Here is a 22744-nt window from a genome sequence, read left to right on the forward strand (position 1 = left end):
ATCCGCACCAGGTCGGGTTGACGGAGGAGATAGAGAAGATCCAAAGAAGAGCGGCGCGTTTCGTCACAGGGTTATTTGGTAACCGTGATAGCGTTACGGAGATGTTTAGCAAACTCAAGTGGCAGACTCTGCAAGAGGGGCGCTCTGTATCGCGGTGTAGCTTGCTGTCCAGGTTTCGAGAGGGTACGTTTCTGGATGAGGTATCGAATATGTTGCTTCCCCCTACTTATACCTCCCGAGGAGATCACGAATGTAAAATTAGAGAGACTCGAGCGCGCACGGAGGCTTTCCGGCAGTTGTTCTTCCCGCAAACCATACGCGACTGGAACAGGAAAGGGAGGTAATGACAGTGGCACGTAAAGTGCCCTCCGCCACACGCCGTTGGGTGGCTTGCGGAGTATAAATGTAGATGTAGATGAAGTTCCAGAAATGTTTAACGTAGGACTTAACACTGTAGCTATTCAAGTTTTATTCCCTGCTGACACTGTTACTTCCCAATGCTCCCGCTAGATGGCATGTGCGAGTGAGCTATTCCAACAGACATCATGCTGTTGTAGAACAGTGCAGAGCATTGTTTATGGTTTCATGAACCTAAATCCGCTACTACAGTTCAGACACAATTCAGGACTAGATATCTCAAGCCACCACTTCAAAGACAAACTGTTATCAATTAGTACAATCATTTCACCGAAAGTGGTCGTATATCACTTAGGATGCCAGGTCGTGGTCGGCCAGTAGTCTCCGACACATAAATTGAACAAGTTCGGCAGTCTTACATTCGTAGTTAGGGTGAATCGACGAGATGTGGCAGCTTAGAATTGAATATGCACCGTTTTACATTATGGAAGGGTTTGCGGAAACGCGTACCTTTCACGCTCTACAAACTTCAATTATTGCAAGCCTTAAGAAGCAGGACAAAGAAAAACGAGCTAAGTCTCGTATAGAAATGTTTAGCAAAATGCAGGCTGAAGATGATTTTCTTAAAAAAAAATAACTGTGCTCAGTGACGAAATCTGCTTCCAAACTTGCGGTAAATTGAATCGCCATAATGTTCAGATATGGGGTGAGTAGAAACTACGTCATGTCATCGAGCATATGCGGGACTTGTGTAAGGTAAATGGTTTTTGTGCTGTAAACTGAAACAAGATTTACAATCCTTTCTTTTTTTCCGAGTCAACAGAAATTGAAATATAGTACTCGAAAATGCTTGAACGTTATCTAATGCCTCAATTACAACATGATACGGGAACAGAATTTTTTCCGGCAAAATGACGTGTTACCACATTATCATCGTGAATATGTTGTGTATAAGTACTGATGTACACATATGGTTACTGATGTGCAGTTTTGTCCACCTGTTTATTGAGTTTTATTTCATGGGAGTGAGCTGCGTTTCTTAAGCCACATCGGCTTCTTTGTTGGTTTGATGAAGATACGATGCACACTGAGATGACAAAGTCATAGGATACCGTGTAATATCCTTTTTCCCGGCGTAGTGCAGCAGTTCTACTTGGGATGGACACGTCGTTGGAAGTAATCTGCAGAAAAATTGAGCAATGCTGCCTCAATATCCGTACATAATTGGAAAAATGTTGCCATTGCAGGATTTTATGCACGAACTGATCTCTCGATTATGTCCCAAAAATATTCGATGGGATTCATGTCGGGCGATGTGGATGGCCAAATTATTCGCTAGAACTGTACAGAACGGTCCTCAGACCAGTCGCGAACAACTGTGTTCCATTGACATAGCGCATTGTCATCTACAAAAAAAATCATGGTTGTTTGGAAACATGAAGTCCTTGAATGGCTGGAAACGGTCTCCAAGGACACGAACGTAGCCATTTCCAGTCAATTATCGGTTCATTTGGATCAGACGGACCAGTCTATTTCATGGAAATACAGCCCACACCACTATGGAGCCACCACCAGCTTAGACAGTGCCTTGTTGGCAACTTGGGTCCATAGCTTTGTAGAGTCTGCGCCACACTCAACCCTACCATCAGCTCTTAACAACTGAAATCGGGAATCACTTGACCAGGCCACGGTTTTCCAGTCGTCTAGGATCCAGCCGATACGGTCATGAGCCCAGGAGAGGTGCTGCAGACGATGTCGTGCTGTCAGTGAAGGCACTCGCGGCGGTCATTTGCTGCCATCACCCATTATCGCCAAATTTCTCCGCAATGTCGTAACGGATATCTTCGTCGTACGTCGCACGTTGATTTCTGCAGTTACTGTTAGTCGTGATAGATCTATGCAAACGCCGCTGCTCTCGGTCGTTAAGAGAAGGTTATCGGCGTCTGCGTTGTCCTTGGTGAGAGGTAATGCCTGAATGAGGTGTTCTCGGCACACTCTTAGAACTTTTGGATCGCAGAATATTGAATTCCCCAACAATTTCCGAAACGGAATGTCCCAAGCTTCCAGCGTCAACTACCATCCCGCGTTCAGAGTATGTTAATTTCCGTGATGCGGCCATATCATATCGGAAGCCCTTTCACATGAATCACCTGCGTACTAATAATAGCTCCGCCAATGGCCTGTAGTTCTACAGGGTGGTCCATCGGTAGTGACCGGGCTAAATATCTCACGAAATAAGCATCAAACGAAAAAACTAGAAAGAACGAGACTCGTCCAGCTTGAAGGGGGAAACCTGATGGCGCTATGGTTGGGCCGCTAGATGGCGCTGTCATAGGTCAAACGGATATCAACAGCGGTTTCTTAAATAGGAACCCCCATTTTTTACTACATATTCGTGTAGTACGTAAAGAAATATGAATGTTTTAGTTGGCCCACTTTTTTCACTTTGTGATAGTAGGCGCTGTAATAGTCACAAACGTATAAGTACGTGGTATCACGTAACATTCCGCCAGTGCGGACGGTATTTGCTTCGTTATACCTTACCCGTCTTAAAATGGACCGTTTTTCAACGGCGGAAAAGGTCGATATCGTGTTGATGTATGACTATTGTGATCAAAATGCCCATCGGGCGTGAGCTATGTATGCTGCTCGGTATCCTGGGCGACATCTTCCAAGTGTCCGGACCGTTCGCCGGATAGGTACGTTATTTAAGGAAACAGGAAGTGTTCAGCCACATGTGAAACGTCAACCACGACCTGCAACAAATGATGATGCCCAAGTAGGTATTTTAGCTGCTGTCGCGGCTAATCCGCACATCAGTAGCAGAAAAATTGCGCGAGAGTCGGGAATCTCAAAAACGTCGGTGATGAGAATGCTATATCAACATCGATTGCACCCGTACCATATTTCTATGCACCAGCAATTGTATGGCGACGAGTTTGAGCGTCGTGTACAGCTCTGCCAGTGGGCACAAGAGAAATTACGGTACGATACAGATTTTTTGCACGCGTTCTGTTTAGCGACGAAACGTCATTCACCAACAGCGGTAACGTAAACCGGCACAATATGCACTATTGGGCAACGGAAAATCCACGATGGCTGCGACAAGTGGAACATCAGCGACCTTGGCAGGTTAATGTATGGTTCGGCATTAGGGGAGGAAGGATAATTGACCCCCATTTTATCGATGGCAATCTAAATGGTGAAATGTATGCTGATTTCCTACGTAATGTTCTACCGATGTTACTACAAGATGTTTCAGTGGATGATAGAATGGCGATGTACCTCCAACATGATGCATGTCCGGCACGAAGCTCGCGTGCGGTTGAAGCGGTATTGAATAGCATTTTTCATGACAGGTGGAATGGTCGTCGAAGCACCAACCTTGGCCCGCCCGTTCACCGGATCTGACGTCCCCGGATTTCTTTTTGTGGGGAAAGTTGAAGGATATTTGCTATCGTGATCCACCGACAACGCCTGACAACATGTGTCAGCGCATTGTCAATGCATGTGCCAACATTACAGAAGGCTGTTGAGAGGAATGTCGTTACACGTATTGCCAAATGCAGTGAGGTTGACGGACATCATGTTGAGCATTTATTGCATTAATGTGGTATTTACAGGTAATCACGCTGTAACAGCATACGTTCTCAGAAATGTTAAGTTCACAAAAGTACATGTATCACATTGTAACAACCGAAATAAAATGTTCTGTATTTTAATTTATAAAACTTACCTGTTATCAACTGTTCGTCTAAAATTGTGAGCCATATGTTTATGACTATTACAGCGTCATGTATCACAAAGCGAAAAAAGTGGTCCAACTAAGACATTCATTTTTCCTTACGTACTACACGAATAAGTAATAAAAATGGCGGTTCTTATTTAAGAAAACGCAGTTGATATCCGTTTGACCTATGGCAGCGCCATCTAGCGGCCCAACCATAGCGCCATCTTGTTTCCCCCTTAAAGCTAGACAAGTTTCGTTCTTTGTAGTTTTTTTGTTTGATGCTTATTTCGTGAGATATTTGGCCCGGTCACGATCAAGGGACCACCCTGTATACCTTGCGTACCCGATACTACCGCCATCTGAATATTTGCATAATGGTATCACATGACTATTGTTGCCTCAATGTAAAGGAGGCGAATTCAGCTGCATAATGTGATAAAAACCTGTAGTAACTTCACCATTGCCTAGAGTGTTTCTTGCTTTGAGGTAGTCAGCTTTAAATATCAGGAGTAGGTATTTCAGTGTTTTAGAGCCCGCGTCGTTTCATCGATAAAGCAGTGATGCCTTGGAAGACCTCCACAACGAGTCCGCAAGAGTGCGCCTCGAGGTACATCGTCAACTAACAGATCTGTATTTAAATTCTGAATTTACAGGCACAAGCAGCTCAGCGCACAAAATGCGAAAATACAAGTCCGTGTCAGATGGACCGCGGGTGGGGCTCCGTTACGACGTCGCTGTCGGAGCATTACGGTGGCAAGCGGTCCCCGGCGAGGTGTGTGTCGGTGCGTGCTGATAGCCCGCCGAGACCTGTTAAGGGCGCTGGCGCCTCGGCGGCACAGATAGCGGGAAGCAGGCGTCGGCCGCGGCATTTCGTCGCTGCTGGGAGGGCTAGGCTGCTAGCACTGGCTTATGTGGCGGAGGGATGGCGCAGTGGAAACCACAGGGGCGGCCTACCGCGAGAGTGATGCCTTTCTTCTATCATCAAATGTTTAGCCACGCTCTACGACGGTGATTCTTCTTGTGCACTCCAATAGACACGAGATTCTGTTTCCTAGCATTGCTGGAAAGGCTAAGTCGGAAATTACGTTTACACTATCTGGTCGTCATTTTCTACACTGCGCTATGGCAAAACTTTTTAACAAGGATTTTATAACTGTTACTGAAAAGATTTGAATTCCGCAGAAATGTTGGAACACGTGAGGCAATACTGACCCTACGATGTATCTTAGAAAGTAGATTAAGGAAAGGCAAACCTACGTTTCTAGCATTTGTAGACTTAGAGAAAGCTTTTGACAATGTTGACTGGAATACTCTCTTTCAAATTCTGAAAGTGGTAGGGGTAAAATACAGGGAGCGAAAGGCTATTTACAATTTGTACAGAAACCAGATGGCAGTTATAAGAGTCGAGGGACACGAAAGGGAAGCAGTGGTTGGGACGGGAGTGAGACAGGGTTGTAGCCGGTCCCCCATGTTATTCAATCTGTATATTGAGCAAGCAGTGAAGGAAACAAAAGAAAAATTCGGAGTAGGTATTAAAATCGATGGAGAAGAAACAGAAACTTTGAGGTTCGCCGATGACATTGTTATTCTAATATTCTGTCAGAGACAGCAAAGGACTTCGAAGAGCAGTTGAACGGAATGGACAGTGTCTTGAAAGAAGTGTATAAGATGAACATCAACAAAAGCAAAACGAGGATAATGGAAAGTGGTCGAATTAAATCGGGTGATGCTGTGAAAATTAGATTTGGGAATGAGACACTTAAAGCAGTAAAGGAGTTTTGCTATTTGGGGAGAAAAAGAACTGATGATGGTCGAAGTAGAGAGGATATAAAATGTAGACCGGCAATGGCAAGGAAAGCGTTTCTGAAGAAGAGAAATTTGTTAACATCGAGTATAGATTTAAGTGGACAAGAGGAGAATAGAATCTTTCGAAATGTGGTGCTACAGACGAATGCTGAAGATTAGATGGGTAGATCACATAAATAATGAGGAGGTATTGAATAGAATTGGGGAGGAGAGGAGTTTGTGGCACAACTTGACAAGAAGAAGGGACCGGTTGGTAGGACATATTATGAGGCATCAAGGGATCACCAATTTAGTATTGGAGGGCAGCGCGGAGGGTAAAAATTGTAGAGGTAGACCAAGAGATGAATACACTAAACAGATTCAGAAGGATGTAGGTTGCAGTAGGTACTGGGAGATGAAGGAGGTTGCACAGGATAGAGTAGCATGGAGAGCTGCATCAAACCGGTCTCTGGACTGAGGATCACAACAACAACTGAAAAGATGGAGTTTCATGCTGAGTAATGTTGTCATGCAATATCTGAAACCAGTCATTGTAAATATTAGCTTGGTGTGAAAGTTCGTGGCGTTTTTGTTTTGTATCTTGTTATTCCGATCGATAGGGTTTTTTATGGATTCTCGCTTTTTATTTGTAGTTCACTGTTGTTATTGAGTTTACATATTGTCGTTTTTTTTTTCGAGATAGTGAATGGAACTGTGAACGCTAGAAAGTGGTGTGCCAAGTGCAGTAACCGGATCATTCCCGGCATATTCTTCTGTTTGAGTTCAGCAGAGGGGTGACAGCAGCGGAGGCAGCGAGAAACATTTGCACCCTGTATGGGGATAATGCCGTTGGCAGAGCACGGCAAGAAAATGGTTTTATCGTTTTAAAGAGCATCGCTTTAACGTTAGTGACTCTTCATGTTCAGGAAGACTTTCGGGATTTGATGAATATCGTTTAGTGTACGTCTGTGTAGTCGAGAACTAGCAAAAGTGATAAAATGCGATCATTCCTTCATATTGCGACATTTGCATGCAGTGGGGAGGTTGAAAAATCAGGTGTTCGGTACTGCACGATCTAAGCCAAATTCACAATAATCAGCGGGTGGCTATACGCTAACACTATACAGGAGTCATTCTGCACCCACGTTATTCATCTGATATTACGCCCTCAGATTCCCATCTCTCTGTCGAACAACGTTCAAGGAACTTCGTTTCCGTATGAAAATGCGCTCGAAACATGGCTCGACGAGTCTTCGCCTCAGAACCACGTGATTTCTGCAGCCGCGGAATTGAAGAGATACACCAACATTGGCGGACTGTTGTAAATAGTGAAGGAGAATATCTTACTGATGACAAAAGTCTCTGTTACGTGTGTCTGTTGTTTTTATTGAACCTACGGAAAAACGATAGGAACTTATGCACCAACCCAATAACTTCAATAATATAAGTATGAACCTCTCTACATCAGTATTTGTAATGTCTATCATAAAATCTTCAAATTCAAAAAATCTGTTATGATATAATATTAATTAAAGAGTGTGTTTCTGAGTTGGGTTACATATTAAGTAATCTATGTAACCGGTTATTTATCAGTTGAACAGATTTTGAGAGGTTGAAATATGCTGAACTTAACCCTTTGTTTAAAAAAAAGATAAACAAATACCGTAAAATTTCCGTCAAGTTTCGTTTTTGTCAGCAGTCTCGAAAATTTTAAAGAGGAAATATACAATCGCCTGCTTAAACATCTGACAACAAATAATAATTATGTTGTGAAAGTCACAGTTAGTTTTTCTAAAGGGCTCTAATATTGAGAAGGCCGTCTACAACTACAGTGAGAATGTACTTAATTCAATAGAAATAAATTTCGGGATACTGGTATATTCTGCCACCTGTCAAAGGCATTTTACAATGTAAATCACAATATCCCTTTAAGTAAATTACAATATTGCAGTGTAACAGAATCTTCTGCGAAATGTTCAAATCCTATATGTCTGACAGAATGCAAAGGGTATCATTTGAAAAGAGACGTATATTAATCTATCAAGCATCATCCAACTAGGAAATAATTCCATGTGGATTCCCAAAAGGTTAAAACTCAAGGTCCACACTTTTTTCTTGCGCAAATCAATGGCCTTTCATCGGTGAGATTACCAGATGTCAAGTTTGTTCTATATGCAGGTGATAGAAACATTGTAATAAATAGCAATGGATGGGTACAAGCCAATTTTTTGTCATTAAACTCTGAAAAAATATACGACATGCAGTTTAGAACCTGTAAATAATTATTCACTAGGTACAATGATTTTACTACCAACTGCAATCATATAGTCAGTAAAACTGTACCCTTTAATTAACATCAGGGAAATGTCCACAGTATTTACAACAGGCAAGAGTTGAACCTCTACTAAAGAAAGGCAATACAGAAGATAAATAAAATTATTGGCCCATAATAGAATGAACTATGAAAGACAGATTAATGAATTACTAGAATAAGTACAACCTTTTAAGTGAATCACGGTCTGGTTTTCGAAGTGGTAGAAGTACATAATCAGCCACAGTAGAATACACAAAAGTGGTGCTTTGCGCTCTTGCCAGGGGCATATTTCTATGTAAGGCTTTTGGTACTGCTGACATATGATTCAATTAAATAAGCTAGGAGCATTAGGAGTAAGACGAGGATCTCAAATAAGTCTAAACTTTCAATAAAACACTAATCTGAGCCAAAACACAGTTAAACAGGATTTCCTCAGCGTACCATATTAGGACCAGCACAGTTCCTGATACACATCAATGACTTTCCCAGTAGTGTTAGTCACAGGGAAAAAATTCTCTTTGCTAATGATAGCAATGTAATAGTCACAATAAGAGAACTACTTGCACAGAAAGCAAAGGGAACCCTCAGAGTAGTTTACAATTGGACAATAAGCAATAAACTGACAATAAACGTAAAGAAAAGTAATGCAATGAATTTCAGTTTGAAGAGGGAAAGTGACATTGTTAAAATACATGTAGATGGCATCTCTATAAACCGTGAAACATATACAAAATTTCTAGGAATAAATATTGATTCTCAGCTGAAGTGCTGTGAACACACAGAGATACTTGCAAATGGAATGCTATTAGCATGTTTATGCCCTTAGGATACTGTCATCAGTAACAGTCAGTGTATTTAAGTTACATACTGTTCATATGTACACTCATTTCATAGCTATGATATTCTTTCCCAGAGAAAGATTGCACAAAATATGGATACAGTTTTCAAACTGCAGAAAACGGTCTTAAGAATAATACACAAAAACAGTAGTCGAGCACGTCTTGTCTTAGCACAGGTCCTGTAACACAATGGTGTCAGATCTGTGCACACGGACTGACCAGTAGCATATTTTCTTATTTCTATCCACATAGCCCCATGACTCGGATAGCTCCATCCTACCCTATACCGTATACACTGATAAGCCGAAACATAACGACCACTGCCCACCGCGAGGTCGTATGCTGCCTGATGGCGCTGAGGGCACGTATATGATCGGAGCAGAGACGAATGGGGAATCATTTTATCGACGATCCATCTTCTATTAAATCATCCTTTAACCCTTTTCTTACCGACGATATACAGGACATAAAATCCCGTCTGAGGCCTGCGATCATTTTCATGTTAATAATTGGCAACCAGTGCTGTACAATCACAATAAAGTCATGAGATGTTCAATTGACTCTTTTATTAGAACATGTTATGCGTTGCGGATTACATCCATCTTCAGACATTACAAACTTCAACTCCTTGGACACTTTCTTTGAGTTGTCAAGGCTGTACGCCTGGTTGGTTATGGAGGAGTTGATGCTGGTGATGTCTGAAGATGGGTGTAGTCCCGAAACGCGTAACATGTTCAAATAAGAGTCAATTGAACATCTCATGACTTTATTGCGATTATACTGCATTGGTTGCCAATTATTAACCTTTTCTTACCAATTTAAAATGAGCTGATACTTTCGTTGGATCGTTCCTCCTCAGTTTCTCTCGCTAGATGACCCACTCGTTTCTTTTTCAGTTTAATATGTTGTTATAACATTCTCAATTACTGTCTTACCTTTGACGCATTTACTCAACTCGAGTCCATTCCCGCTATTTCCGTACTTGCTCTTTTTCACAGCTCTTTGGTTTGTGTTCTGAGGCAACTGGCTCCACTCGACATGGTGGTGATAGCCGAGGACCTAGTAAAAGAAGCAACATCGGCTCTGGCTGGAATTCCAACGTTAATACAAGGTAAGATTTCCAAACGTTCCTACACTACTGGCCATTAAAATTGCTACACCACGAAGATGACGTGCTACAGACGCGAAATTTAACCGACAGGAAGAAGATGCTGTGATATGCAAATGATTAGCTTTTCAGAGCATTCACACAAGGTTGGCGCCGGTGGCGACACCTACAACGTGCTGACATGAGGAAAATTTCCAACCGATTTCTCACACACGTACAGCAGTTGAGCGGCGTTGCCTGGTGAAACGTTGTTGTGATGCCTCGTGTAAGGAGGAGGAATGCGCACCATCACGTTTTCGACTTTGATAAAGGTCGGACTGTAGGCTATCGCGATTGCGGTTTATCGTATCGCGATATTGCTGCTCGTGTTGGTCGAGATCCAATGACTGTTAGCAGAATATGGAATCGGTGGCTTCAGGAGGGTAATACGGAGCGCCGTGCTGGATCCCAACGGCCACGTATCACTAGCAGTCGAGATGACAAGCATCTTATCCGCATGACTGTAACGGATCGTGCAGCCACGTCTCGATCCCTGAGTCAATAGATGGGGACGTTTGCAAGACAACAACTATCTACACGAACAGTTCGACGACGTTTGCAGCACCATGGACCATCAGCTCGGAGACCACGGCTGCGGTTACTCTTGACGCTGCGTCACAGACAGGAGCGCCTGCGATGGTGTACTCAACGACGAACCTGGGTGCACGAATGGCAAAACGTCATTTTTTCGGATGAACCCAGGTTCTGTTTACAGCATCATGATGGTCGCATCCCTGTTTGGCGACATCGCGGTGAATGCACATTGTAAGCGTCTATTCGTCATCGCCATACTGGCGTATCATCCGGCGTGATGGTATGGGGTGCCATTGGTTACACGTCTTAGTCACCTCTTGTTCGCACTGACGGCACTTTGAACAGTGGACGTTACATTTCAGATGTGTTACGACCCGTGGCTCTACCCTTCATTCGATCCCTGTGAAACCCTACATTTCAGTAGGATAATGCACGACCGCATGTTGCAGGTTCTGTACGGGCCTTTCTGGATACAGAAAATGTTCGACTGCTGCCCTGGCCAGCACATTCTCCAGATCTCTCACCAATTGAGTACGTCTGGTCAATGGTGGCCGAGCAACTGGCTCGTCACAATACGCCAGTCATTACTCTTGATGAACTGTGGTATCGTGTTGAAGCTGCATGGGCAGCTGTACCTGTACACGCCATCCAAGCTCTGTTTGACTCAATGCCCAGGCGTATCAAGGCCGTTATTACGGCCATAAGTGGTTGTTCTGGGTACTGATTTCTCAGGATCTATGCACCCAAATTGCGTGAAAATGTAATCACATGTCAGTTCTAGTATAATTTATTTGTCCAATGAATAACCGTTTATCATCTGCATTTCTTCTTGGTGTAGCAATTTTAATGGCCAGTAGTGTACAATATAGTCGGGGCGACTGTAATGTAGGAATGTGCTGTAATCCCATCGGCTGTTATAGTTGGATGGCATTTTGAGCATAGTACGAAGCAGCGGTCTGCCGGCTTCTCTCTATTGGGCGAAATCGCAGAGTTAATTTCAGTTCGGTACTTGTTAAAGTTCTATGATACGGAGGAACATCCGATTATCTATCGGTAGAGTTTAGAGTCATACTGTGGATACTGACGCGGATGTAGCATCATTCGGAATCACAGCTGCCTAAGAAGGATGAAGGAAAGAGTCGATGTTGGCTACACTGAAGGAATGGGTTTTAGCCGGTCTAATTTAATTAAACCAATAGGAAGCAACAGTTTAAAAACATCTAGTAAACAAAAATATTATGATATTCAAGTCATGCCAATATAAGCGATCCTGTTGCCCGCGCTCAAACTAGACTGCTGCCACCAAATTCGCTTTAGTCTTCTCCCCTTTGTCCGGTATGTGACGGGGCATCAAAATGGTTCAAACGGCTCTGAGCACTATGGGACTCAACTGCTGAGGTCATTAGTCCCCTAGAACTTAGAACTAGTTAAACCTAACTAACCTAAGGACATCACAAACATCCATGCCCGAGGCAGGATTCGAACCTGCGACCGTAACGGGCTTACGGTTCCAGACTGCAGCGCCCTTAACCGCACGGCCACTTCGGCCGGCGACGGGGCATCGTCGAGAACGATAGCACAATAATAGAGAGCTTTCAGGATAGCCATCAGAGCTTAGTACGCTGTGCTGACCTTTACACACAGACAGGGTGTCACTAAATGTGTTTGCCTCTGTAAATTACGAATTAATAGGCGATGGAAATATTTATTGCGGTAGGTTACCATACGAAACGTTACACTGTCTGCGGAGCTATGAACATAGTTTATTGTGTTATCATCCAGACTTACAGCAAAAAGATACAATTTTTTTAATGGAACAATAGTTGTTTCTATCATGCATTGGAATCAGTATCACCAGCTGTGTATAGATCAATTTAAATTACATTTATATCACTTTTACTTTGGGAGCTTCAACCCTTCAAAGTTTCAGGGACAGATACCACACACGCCGCGCATAAAGCAATGCCCCTTCTAAATGTGGTGCGGCCGAGTTATAACGTCTCCGGTGTCACGGAGCGAGAAGCTTCCTCGATGCGCCGTTAGACTGCCGACTGTCGCCGTACACGGCCGTATACCCGACAGTTCGAGTCACACAAACAAACGGGGCCCAATATACCACAGTTACTGACATCGGATGAAGATGGCATACACGAACACCGAGTACGTTGAGATGTTGCTGATGCTCGGCGAGTGCCGACACGATGACACTGAAGCAGCCATGGCGTACTCCGTGAGATATGCTAGGCGAAGAGCTCCGGCACCCGTTACGTTCTTACGTGCCGAACAACGACTTCAGGAAACAGGCAGCTTGGTAATGCATCACAGGAACAGACGAAGAACTGCAAGAAGTGAGGAGACGGAGGAGTTTGCTTTAGGTGAAGTACACTACGATCCTCATGTCAGCTTACGAGCCGTTGCTGCAGTCGCTGGTGTCATTCTCACATCTGTGTGGCATATAGTACACGGCCACATGTCTCATCCGTACCGCCTGTCACTGACCCAGGAGCCGCATGGGAACGATTTCCGTGCGAGAGTTACATTCTGTAAATCGGCCATGCGTAATTTCACGCTGGAGTCTTTACAAGGTGTTATGTTCTTTGATGAATCGACGTTCACAATCTGGCCGGAGTGGTCGAGCGGTTATAGGCGCTACAGTCTGGAACCGCGCGACCGCTACGGTCGCAGGTTCGAATCCTGCCTCGGGCATGGATGTGTGTGACGTCCTTAGGTTAGTTCCACAGTACTTCCCAGGTACACTGGCAGGTGAGTTATATAGCGCGTTCATAGTCGACAGTTTGGGTGGTCTCCTTGAACATGTGTGTCTACACACGAGAGTTCATATGTGAATGCAGCACGATGGTAACCCAGCCCATTCTGCGCGTGCTGTTGTGGAAGAACTAAATAACAGCTTTGCAGGAAGGTGGTTGGGGCGCCGTGGTCCTCTTTCATGGACCGCAAGCTCGCCCGATTTAACACCATTAGATTTCTTTTTGTGGGGATATCTAAAGGATCGTGTTTATGTCACTGAGTCCACATCCCAAGATGATCTAAAACGGCGCATCGAGGATGCATGTTGCTCCGTGATAGCGGCGATGTTACATCTCGTCCGAAGATCCTTTAGAAGGTGCATTGCATTATGCATTCAGGAACATGGACACACATTTGAACATCTCGTTTAAATCAACTTCCCACCTCGAGAACATCAATCACCCACTACAAACCCATGTATTATGTACAGCGTGTGGTATCTGCCCCTGAAACTTTGAAGGGTTGTAGCTCCCAAACTAAAAGTGATAAGAATGTAATTTAAATTGAGGTATACACAGCTGGTGTTACTGATTCCCGTGCATGATAGAAACAACTATTTTTCTATTTAAAAAACTATATCTTTTTGCTGTAACTCTTTGGATAATAACACAATAAACTATGTTCATAGCTCCGCAGACAGTGTAACGTTTCTTATGGTGACCAACTGCAATAAATATTTCTGTTGTCGCCCATTACTTCGTAACTTAGAGAGGCAAACACATTTAGTGAAACACCCTGTATATCCATCGTGCATTCACTTCGCACGGGCAGGCGTTCGCGCGGGCACGCTTGGCGACTGCTGCGCGCCTTGGCTTGCAAAACTCAAGACTACTCACCCTCTTCCTCGTCTCGTAGTCCAGCGGGCCCGCCACGTAGATGGCGCCCGTCATGTTCTTCACAGCGAAGGATCCGCCTATGTTCCCGCTCGTGATCTCATATCGAATACGGGACGCTGCAACACAGGGAACAAACGTATTACAATCATACGTAAGGCACGTCTAATACAAGCGTACAAAAAGTACTAACAGAAATCGTTTATTCATTTGTCGGTCGCTGGCACACATTACCAATCTAATCACACAGGGAATTTCAGAAATGTTGTGACGAATTGCGACGGGTCGTAGATGGTATCACGAGAAACAAATCGAGGAGACGAACTCCTGTCCAAAACATGATCCAACGACGCTACAGAGCATGGAAGTTGCAGGGGCCCATCAGTGGACCATACCTTCGGCAGCAAACGTGATGATGTACGCTGTCCGACCGTAGGCAGTGTTGTTTGTTATTCAGTGATCACAAGTGACTTCAACGATCGCCATTGGAGAAGACAATGCTAGCTGCTGCCTAGAAAGGCCTTGTTTCCTATGAGTGTGATGACCTGTTGCCTCGGTGGATAACGGTTTTGGTCAAGGGTTTTTATTCAGCAGTTTTTACAGTACTGGCCATTAAAATTGCTACACCAAGAAGAAATGCAGATGATAAACGGGTATTCACTGGACAAATATATTATACTAGAACTGACATGTGATTACATTTCCACGTAATTTGGGTGCATAGTTCCTGAGAAAGCAGTACCCAGAACAACCACCTCTGGCCGTAATAACGGCCTTGATAGGCCTGGGCATTGAGTCAAACAGAGCTTGGATGGCGTGTACAGGTACAGCTGCCCATGCAGCTTCAACACGATACCACAGTTCATCAAGAGTAGTGATTGGCGTATTGTGATGAGCCAGTTGCTCGGCCATCATTGACAGACGTTTTCAATTGGTGACAGATCTGGAGAATCTGCTGGCCACGTCAGCAGTCGAACATTTTCTGTATTGGCCCGTACAGGACCTGCAACATGCGGTCGTGCATTATCCTGCTGAAATGTAGGGTTTCGCAGGGGTCCAATGAAGGATAGAACCACGGGTCGTAACACGTCTGAAATGTAACGTCCACTGTTCAAAGTGCCGTCAATGCGACCAAGAGGTGACCGAGACGTGTAACCAATGGCACTCCATACTATCACGCCGGGTGATAGGCCAGTATGGCGATGACGAATACACGCTTCCAATGTGCGTTCACCGCGATGTCGCCAAACACGGATGTGACCATCATGATGCTGTAAACAGAACCTGGATTCATCCGAAAAAAATGACGTTTTGCCATTCGTGCACCCAGATTTGTCGTTGAGTACACCATTGCCGGCGCAATGTGTGCTGGACAGCCTGGATGTGGCTTTTAGGCGGTTTTCCACATCCTGCTAGGTGAATACCGGGCTGATCCCCACGTTCCGCCTTAATTACACGACTCGTAGACGTTTGTAAACGTTCGCACTATTCCATGGCTCGCACTCGAAGCAGACAGCTGGGCTACACTAATTTTTTAAATTTACATATTCTTCTAGTTCATTCTCATATCAATTCTTAATTCTTATATTTTATTGATATGTTCATGGAGATTTGATGCATTCCCTTGGATGATACCGATCGTAGAAACATTGTAAACATAGAAATTTCAAATATCACGACCATCGCGTGGAGGGAAGTATACCACAGCGATATTTCTTCGTGTGAATCTGCTTCGGGAAAAAAACGTTGTCGACGTCACTGAAGATTTTTTGCGTTTGCAATAATTTTGTGGCAAACTACGCATAATGGATCACTTTTCCAAAAACTGGCGCTTTCAGCTGATTATGAATCAAGGTACACTTCAGGAATTTCACCGAAATCAATTTCAAATAATTTTTCCACTCATTTATAATATATTAATTAATTCACCACACATATAATTAGTAGAGAATAAGGACAAGATTATTTAAATATACAGTGAGAACATTAGTGTAGTGGTCTTCTACGGATATGGGCAAATAAATGAAAACAAAAATAAAAATAATAATAGGATTTCGATCACGGGGCGCATAAGTGTGAAGTCGCGATGTTAGCAACTGTACTACCGCATCAATTGACGTAGCGATTCGCTAAATAAGCACCTAAACTACCTCGAAAACCGTCGTTTTCTCATTAACGATCGAATATCTGTGGATAAGCAGAAACACGTCGCTTATGTTGATCGCCGGCCGCTGTGAAGGACTAGCGCAGGTAAAGATAGAAAGATAGCATTTGACAGCATTTCACGTTATCGGCTACTAGCATGAAACACAGATCGTAATTGGAGATATAAATTTCGCAGAGCATGTTTCCAGAGCACAGCACTGTATGAGAGCGAATCATGGATTGTGGGAAAACGGGAAAAGAAGAAACACTATGTGTTTAATACGTGGAGTTACAGAAAGACGAGGACAGTTAAAATAAGAAATAAAGAAGTTTGCGAAGAACTAGCGAGGAAAGGAATATGAAGGAAAGCACTGAAAGAAGATGATAGCATACGTATTAAGACATCGTAGAAGTAGTTCGTGTAACTAGATGGAGCTGTAGAGGGCAGAAATTGTACGAGAAGGAAGAGATTGTAATGTGTACAACAAATAAGTGAGGATGTTGGGTATAGATGCTACTCTGAGATGAAGAGAGGGATGACACTGCATACCCCCGTCCCTCCAAAAGAAAGCTGGAGATTGAAATCTCGTCCTACTAAATAACTTGGTTGATCACCAAAGGACTGCAAGGTTAAAAGTGTCCATCTGATGGCTAGATCAGTTGTGGCCTATGCCAGCATTTAACAAGACATTGAAGATCACACCTGTGAAAAGCGTTCATTTTCCTGATCGACGAACATACGATGTCGCCTCTGTTCACCATGCTGGTGACACTCTTTCCGTTGTCAGATTCTGAATTTGCTAATTGCAAGTGAAGGTCTACAACTTTATCTACAATGATGGGTAACTGAATTTCAATTATCGTCTAATAGCGTGAAGCAATTGATGACTGCGACTGCTCGTTATGGCATTGACTTCGCAAAACATCTGGAGGCTTTGGTGAGCCACTCTGATCCACGTTGACTCAACATTTGCTCAAAAATTACTAATATTGTTCTAGCGATGTCTAAGGCTCGCATATCCTTCTCTACAGCATTTTAGATATTCTCTGCAGGACGAAAGTTACGTGATGTCGGGAAACCTAACAAGTACCTCAGGTCAGAGGAATGTTGATTAGCCTGCTCCGACACAGTGTGGTACACAGTGTTTTGCATTATCTTGCAGAATGTAAGACTGAGGTGCTGTAAGTGCAGAAGAAGATGTACATGTCGTGGATGCTGATGCTAGGGTTATTCGCTTATGGCTGGCTTTGTTAGATGTACGATTCCACATCAACATTCCCAGCACAGTGACACCAGCAGCAACGCTGGTGTGAATACTCTTAAAAGGGATCTGTGGCTACCTTTGCTTTTTTTTCGCAAGTATACTCTGCAGTTGGCATCTGCTAACATGTATCAGATGTTAACCACACTGCACAACTTCTTTTTCTTCTAAGTTTCTAATGTCTGTACTTCGTATGGCTCTGACAGTTGAAGTGACATTGGCGCACATACTTCGCGCGTTCACGACGGCCAATCAGAGCATGAGATTTTGTTTACGTTGCTGTGGCAACGCCTCAATGTTGCCGTAGTGTTAGGCAACCCCTGCTTTCAGTCAGTGGTTCAGGTTTGTGTGTGTACGTGTGCATTCCACTAATTCTGTGAATTTCTTGAAATGTGTATGAAAATGGCTTTCTGTAGTGCAGAGAAGAGGACTTTTGGAGAGAACGTAAACAGAAATTTCAAGGAAGAGATCGTATCGTGCGACTAAGACGACTTTTACGAAAGCGCTATCAGAACATTTACACATGTGCGATAGCAGGAACGAGAATCGGACACTTAAAAAGTAGAGAGCCATTTCTTCACTGGCAGTACAACATGTCATTCCATTGTTTAAAAAAATAAAAAAGAACTGGCTTCTGGAGAAAGTTGGGAAGAAAGGTACTAACGGAATGCGGAGACACTGTGCCATGGAGATCTCGCTTCCTGCGTGAGTTGCTTACAGTGAAACCGCAGAACGTAAAATGGATTGACGAAAGATGGGTCACGTGCGTCATACACAATCCATCACGTGGACAGACGAAATGCACTAGGAAAGTCTATAATTAATGAAAAGATACAAGCCACAGAAGACGCAATATGTAATTGATACGTTATCAGAGAGCCATGGCCACAAAGTTACACGTCTTCCACCGTGCCACTGCCATTCCACCGCCATCAAACTTGTCTGGGCTCAAATAAAAGCAGATGTTGCGGAGCCAAATGAAACCTGTACGTTGTGGGACGCAGAGATGCTGGTAAATGAGGCTGTCACACGACGAACACCAGAAAATTGGAAGAACGTCGTGTGCTATGTGTGCAAATAGATCACAGGGTCGAACCTACACTGAAGCGCCAAAGAAATTGGTACAGGTATGCGTATTCAAATACAGAGAATATGTAAACAGGCAGAATACGGCGCTGCGGTCGGCAACGCCTTTTTAAGACAAGTGCCTGGCGCAGTTGTTAGACCGGTCACTGCTGGTACAATGGCAGGTTGTTTAGATTTAGGTGAGTTTGAACGATGTGTTCGGGTACGAGCGATGGGACACAGCATCTTCGAGGTAGCGATGAAGTGGGGATTTTCCCGTACGATCATTTCACGAATGTACCGTGGACATCAGGAATCCGGTAAAACATCAAATCTCCGACTTCCCTGCGGGCGGAAAAATATCCTGCAAGAAAGGGACCAACGACGATTGAAGCGAATCGTTCAACGTAACAGAAGTGCAACATTTCCACAAATTGCTGCATATTTCAATACTGGGCCATTAACGAGTGTCAGCGTGCAGGCCATTCAACGAAAGATAATCGATATGGGCTTTCGGAGCCGAAGGCATACTCGTGTAGCCTTGAAGACTGCACGACACAAAGCTTTACGTCTCACCTGAGCCCATCGACACCGACATTAGACTGTTGATGACTGGAAACATGTTGCCTGGTCGGACGAGACTCGTTTAAAATTGTATCGAGCGGATGGGCGTGTACGGGTATGGAGACAACCTCACGAATCCATGGACCCTGCATGGCAGCAGGGGATTGTTCAAGCTGGTGGAGCTCTGTAATGGTGTGCAGCGTGCACGGTTGAGTGATATGGGACCCCTGCTACTTATAGATACGACTCTGACATGTGAAACATACGTAAGCGTCCTGTCTGATCGCCTGTATGCATCCATGTCCATTGTGAATTCCCACGGACTTGGGCAATTCCAGCAGGACAATGTTAAATCCCACACGTCCAGAATTGATACAGAGTGGCTCCAGGAAAACTCTTCTGAGTTTAAAGGCTTCCCCTAGCCACCAGACATGAACATTATTGAGCATTTCTGGGATGCTTTGCAACAATTACCTCCAGAACTACTAAAAACTTGTCGAGGCCATGTCACGTCGTGTTTCGGCACTTCTGGTCGCTCGCAGGGGCCCTACACGATATTAGGCAGGTATACCAGTTTCTTTGACTCTTCAGTGTAAAAGAAGGCTAAACAAGTAGCCAAAGAAAATATTGTTATTTCTTTATCAGGCGATGAGGACCGCAGCAGTGGAGGTATCGAAACGTGTGTGACTGTGAGGAGGGATAAGCAGTCAGAAGAAGGCAATCTTGGGGTTTCCGTTCTCCAGTACGAAAAATAAAGATGACGTCTTCATTCGAAAATTTACATGTAACATGTGTGCATTTTGCTGTACCTCGATAATGTCAAAAATCTGTATGTGCTCGTTTGTGTAAGGAGGTGAACAGTGCTAGCGCATCTGTAGCCCTGGCTGCCGTGGGACCGGTGGGTGGGAAGGTATGTCAGCGCGTTTCTCACTCCGTCTGTCAATGGTCGACTGCACCTTCGTGTCGATCACCGTCAACCGTGGTGCCAGCTGTCAGAGCTCTTCTCTCGCTGTACGGAGCATAGCGACAGTAGTACTGGCCCGTAACACAGTTTGTGATCTGTACTGTGAGGTTGTAGGAGGCACTCGGATGGATCGGTGATTTTTGTGTCCCCTCATTGATGTTCCTGGATGACACTGCTACCCACGTGTCTAGAATTAAATTTGTCAGTAATCTGATGGATCATAGTTCTGGAGCTAAAATGTAGCGTACGCCCTCGCGAGCGTTTGCCGCAGTAAGGCATCTACAGAGCTGCTATCATTATAAAGCCTGTGGACGTTAGTCTGCAGTGTCAATTTCTGCTCTTCCATGAGAGCATGTGCTAGAGTCTGGTGAATCTATGGTGCAACAGGGCAATTACGACCAAATATGTTAATCATGTCTCACACGTACACGATGATGCAAGGGGAGGCCACGACGTTGGGATTACGAATTTACTTCAAACGTTGTACACCCTCAACAGCCCTTAACACAATATCACAGTTCGTACTGATAGACGGTAAATGATCGAGTAGAACAGAAGTGATAACTGGCGTTCCGCAAGGTAGTGTCATAGGCCCTCTGCTGTTCCTGATTTACATAAATGATCTAGGTGATAATCTGAGCAGTCCCCTTGAAACGTCCCCTTAGAAAAATTATATACGACTGTGCTTAAACTGACACACAATATTTTTAGCGCAACGCAATCTGACTTTCAAAAATCCCTACAAAAAAAAAATGGCCCTGACTAACATTAACCTATACGTTTCACAAATCGCTTACCTCACAAAAATCTTGGTTACTCGAACTACTGCAATACAGCGAGCGCCACTACTGCCAGCTAAATAAAAGATTCAAACTACGGAAGGCACTAACTACTGATAGGGATAGTTAGCAAATGAAAGATTTTAATAGAGAACAAACAATGTATTTACCTTAATATCATCAAAAGTCATAATATATATAGCAGTTCATGACATCCAGTCTTACAAATTTCAAAACTCCGCCATCTCTCTCCCCACATCCAGCACAGCTGGCGGCTCACCTCCAACTGCGCAACGCTACGCGCTGTTCACATCGAGCTACCGCTGCCCAACACTACAATGGCGAGTATTACAACAATGCCAACCAGCCACTGTCTGCACACAGCACAGCCAGTGATTTTCATCAGAGCGCTACGTGGCGTTACCAATATAAAAACCTAAACAGCCTACTTACACCCTTAGATTGTTTGCAGATGCCGCTGTAGTTTACCGTCTAGTAAAATCATCAGACGATCAATTCCAATTACAAAATGATCTAGAGAGATTTTATGTATGGTGCGAAAAGTGGCAATTGGCACTAAACAAAGAAAAGTGTGAGGTCATCCACATGGATACTAAAAGAAATCCGATAAATTTTGGGTATACGATAAATCGCACAAATCTAAGGGCTGTCAATTCGACTAAATACGTAGGAATTGCAATTATGAGGAACTTAAATTGGAGAGACCACATAGATAATATTGTGGGGAAGGCGAAACAAAGGCGTCACTTTATTGGCACAACGCTTAGAAGATGCGATAAACCCACTAAAGAGACAGCCTACATTACACTTGTCCTTCCTCTGCTGGAATGTTGCTGCGCGGTATGGGATCCTTCCCAGGTAGGATTGACCGAGACATCTAAAAACTGCAAAGAGGGGCAGCTCGTTTCGTGTTATCGTGCAGTAGGGGTGAGAGTGTCACTGATATGATACGCGAGTTGGGGTGGCAGTCACTGAAACATAGGCGGTTTTCTTTGCGGCGAGATCTATTTACGAAATTTCAATCATCATCTTTCTCTTCCGAATGCGAAAATATTTTGTTGACATCCACCTACGTAGGGAGAAATGATCATCACAATAAAATAAGAGAAATCAGAGCACGAACGGAAAGATTTAGGTGTTCCTTTTTCCCCATGCGCCATTCGAGAGTGGAATAGTAGAGAAGTAGTATTAAAATGGTTCGATGAACCCTCTGCTAGGCACTTATGTGTGAATTGCAGAGTAAGCATGTAGATGTAGATAACATGCAAGTAATAAGATGCACTATTCTGGCAATTCCAAGAAAATCGAAAGAGAAGTTTTACGCGTCTACTGTATCTGCGCGAAGGAGCCCTCTGTAGGAAGTCAGCGTGGTCACTTAGCTTTCATGTTTAGCAAGAGGCTCGTGGACAAGGCGACGGTTCGAATCCATCAACACTTATTTTTAATCTATATTTTTTGATCACTGGTTACATTATTTAATTTATATGACATATGAGAGTTAATATAAGGGAAAAAAACCACGTACATTTTCATGAAGTTGTAGTGAATTTCATATATTATTTGACATTTTACTATTTTTCATAAAATTTTCAAGGTC

General features: G+C 43.8%; 1 protein-coding gene across 1 annotated transcript in view; it reads right to left on the minus strand.

Moving 5' to 3' along the window:
- The window catches only part of LOC126263300 (neural-cadherin-like), a 420924-nt gene that overhangs the window by 322530 nt on the left and 75650 nt on the right, over positions 1-22744 (minus strand). Inside the window, exon 3 of the mRNA XM_049960388.1 lies at positions 14351-14466. Within this exon, the coding sequence (XP_049816345.1) occupies positions 14351-14466 (116 nt within the window). The remainder of the gene's footprint in view (positions 1-14350; positions 14467-22744) is intronic.

Source organism: Schistocerca nitens, chromosome 6 (genome assembly GCF_023898315.1).
Source record: "Schistocerca nitens isolate TAMUIC-IGC-003100 chromosome 6, iqSchNite1.1, whole genome shotgun sequence".
In the NCBI taxonomy this organism is placed as follows: Eukaryota; Metazoa; Arthropoda; class Insecta; order Orthoptera; family Acrididae; genus Schistocerca; species Schistocerca nitens.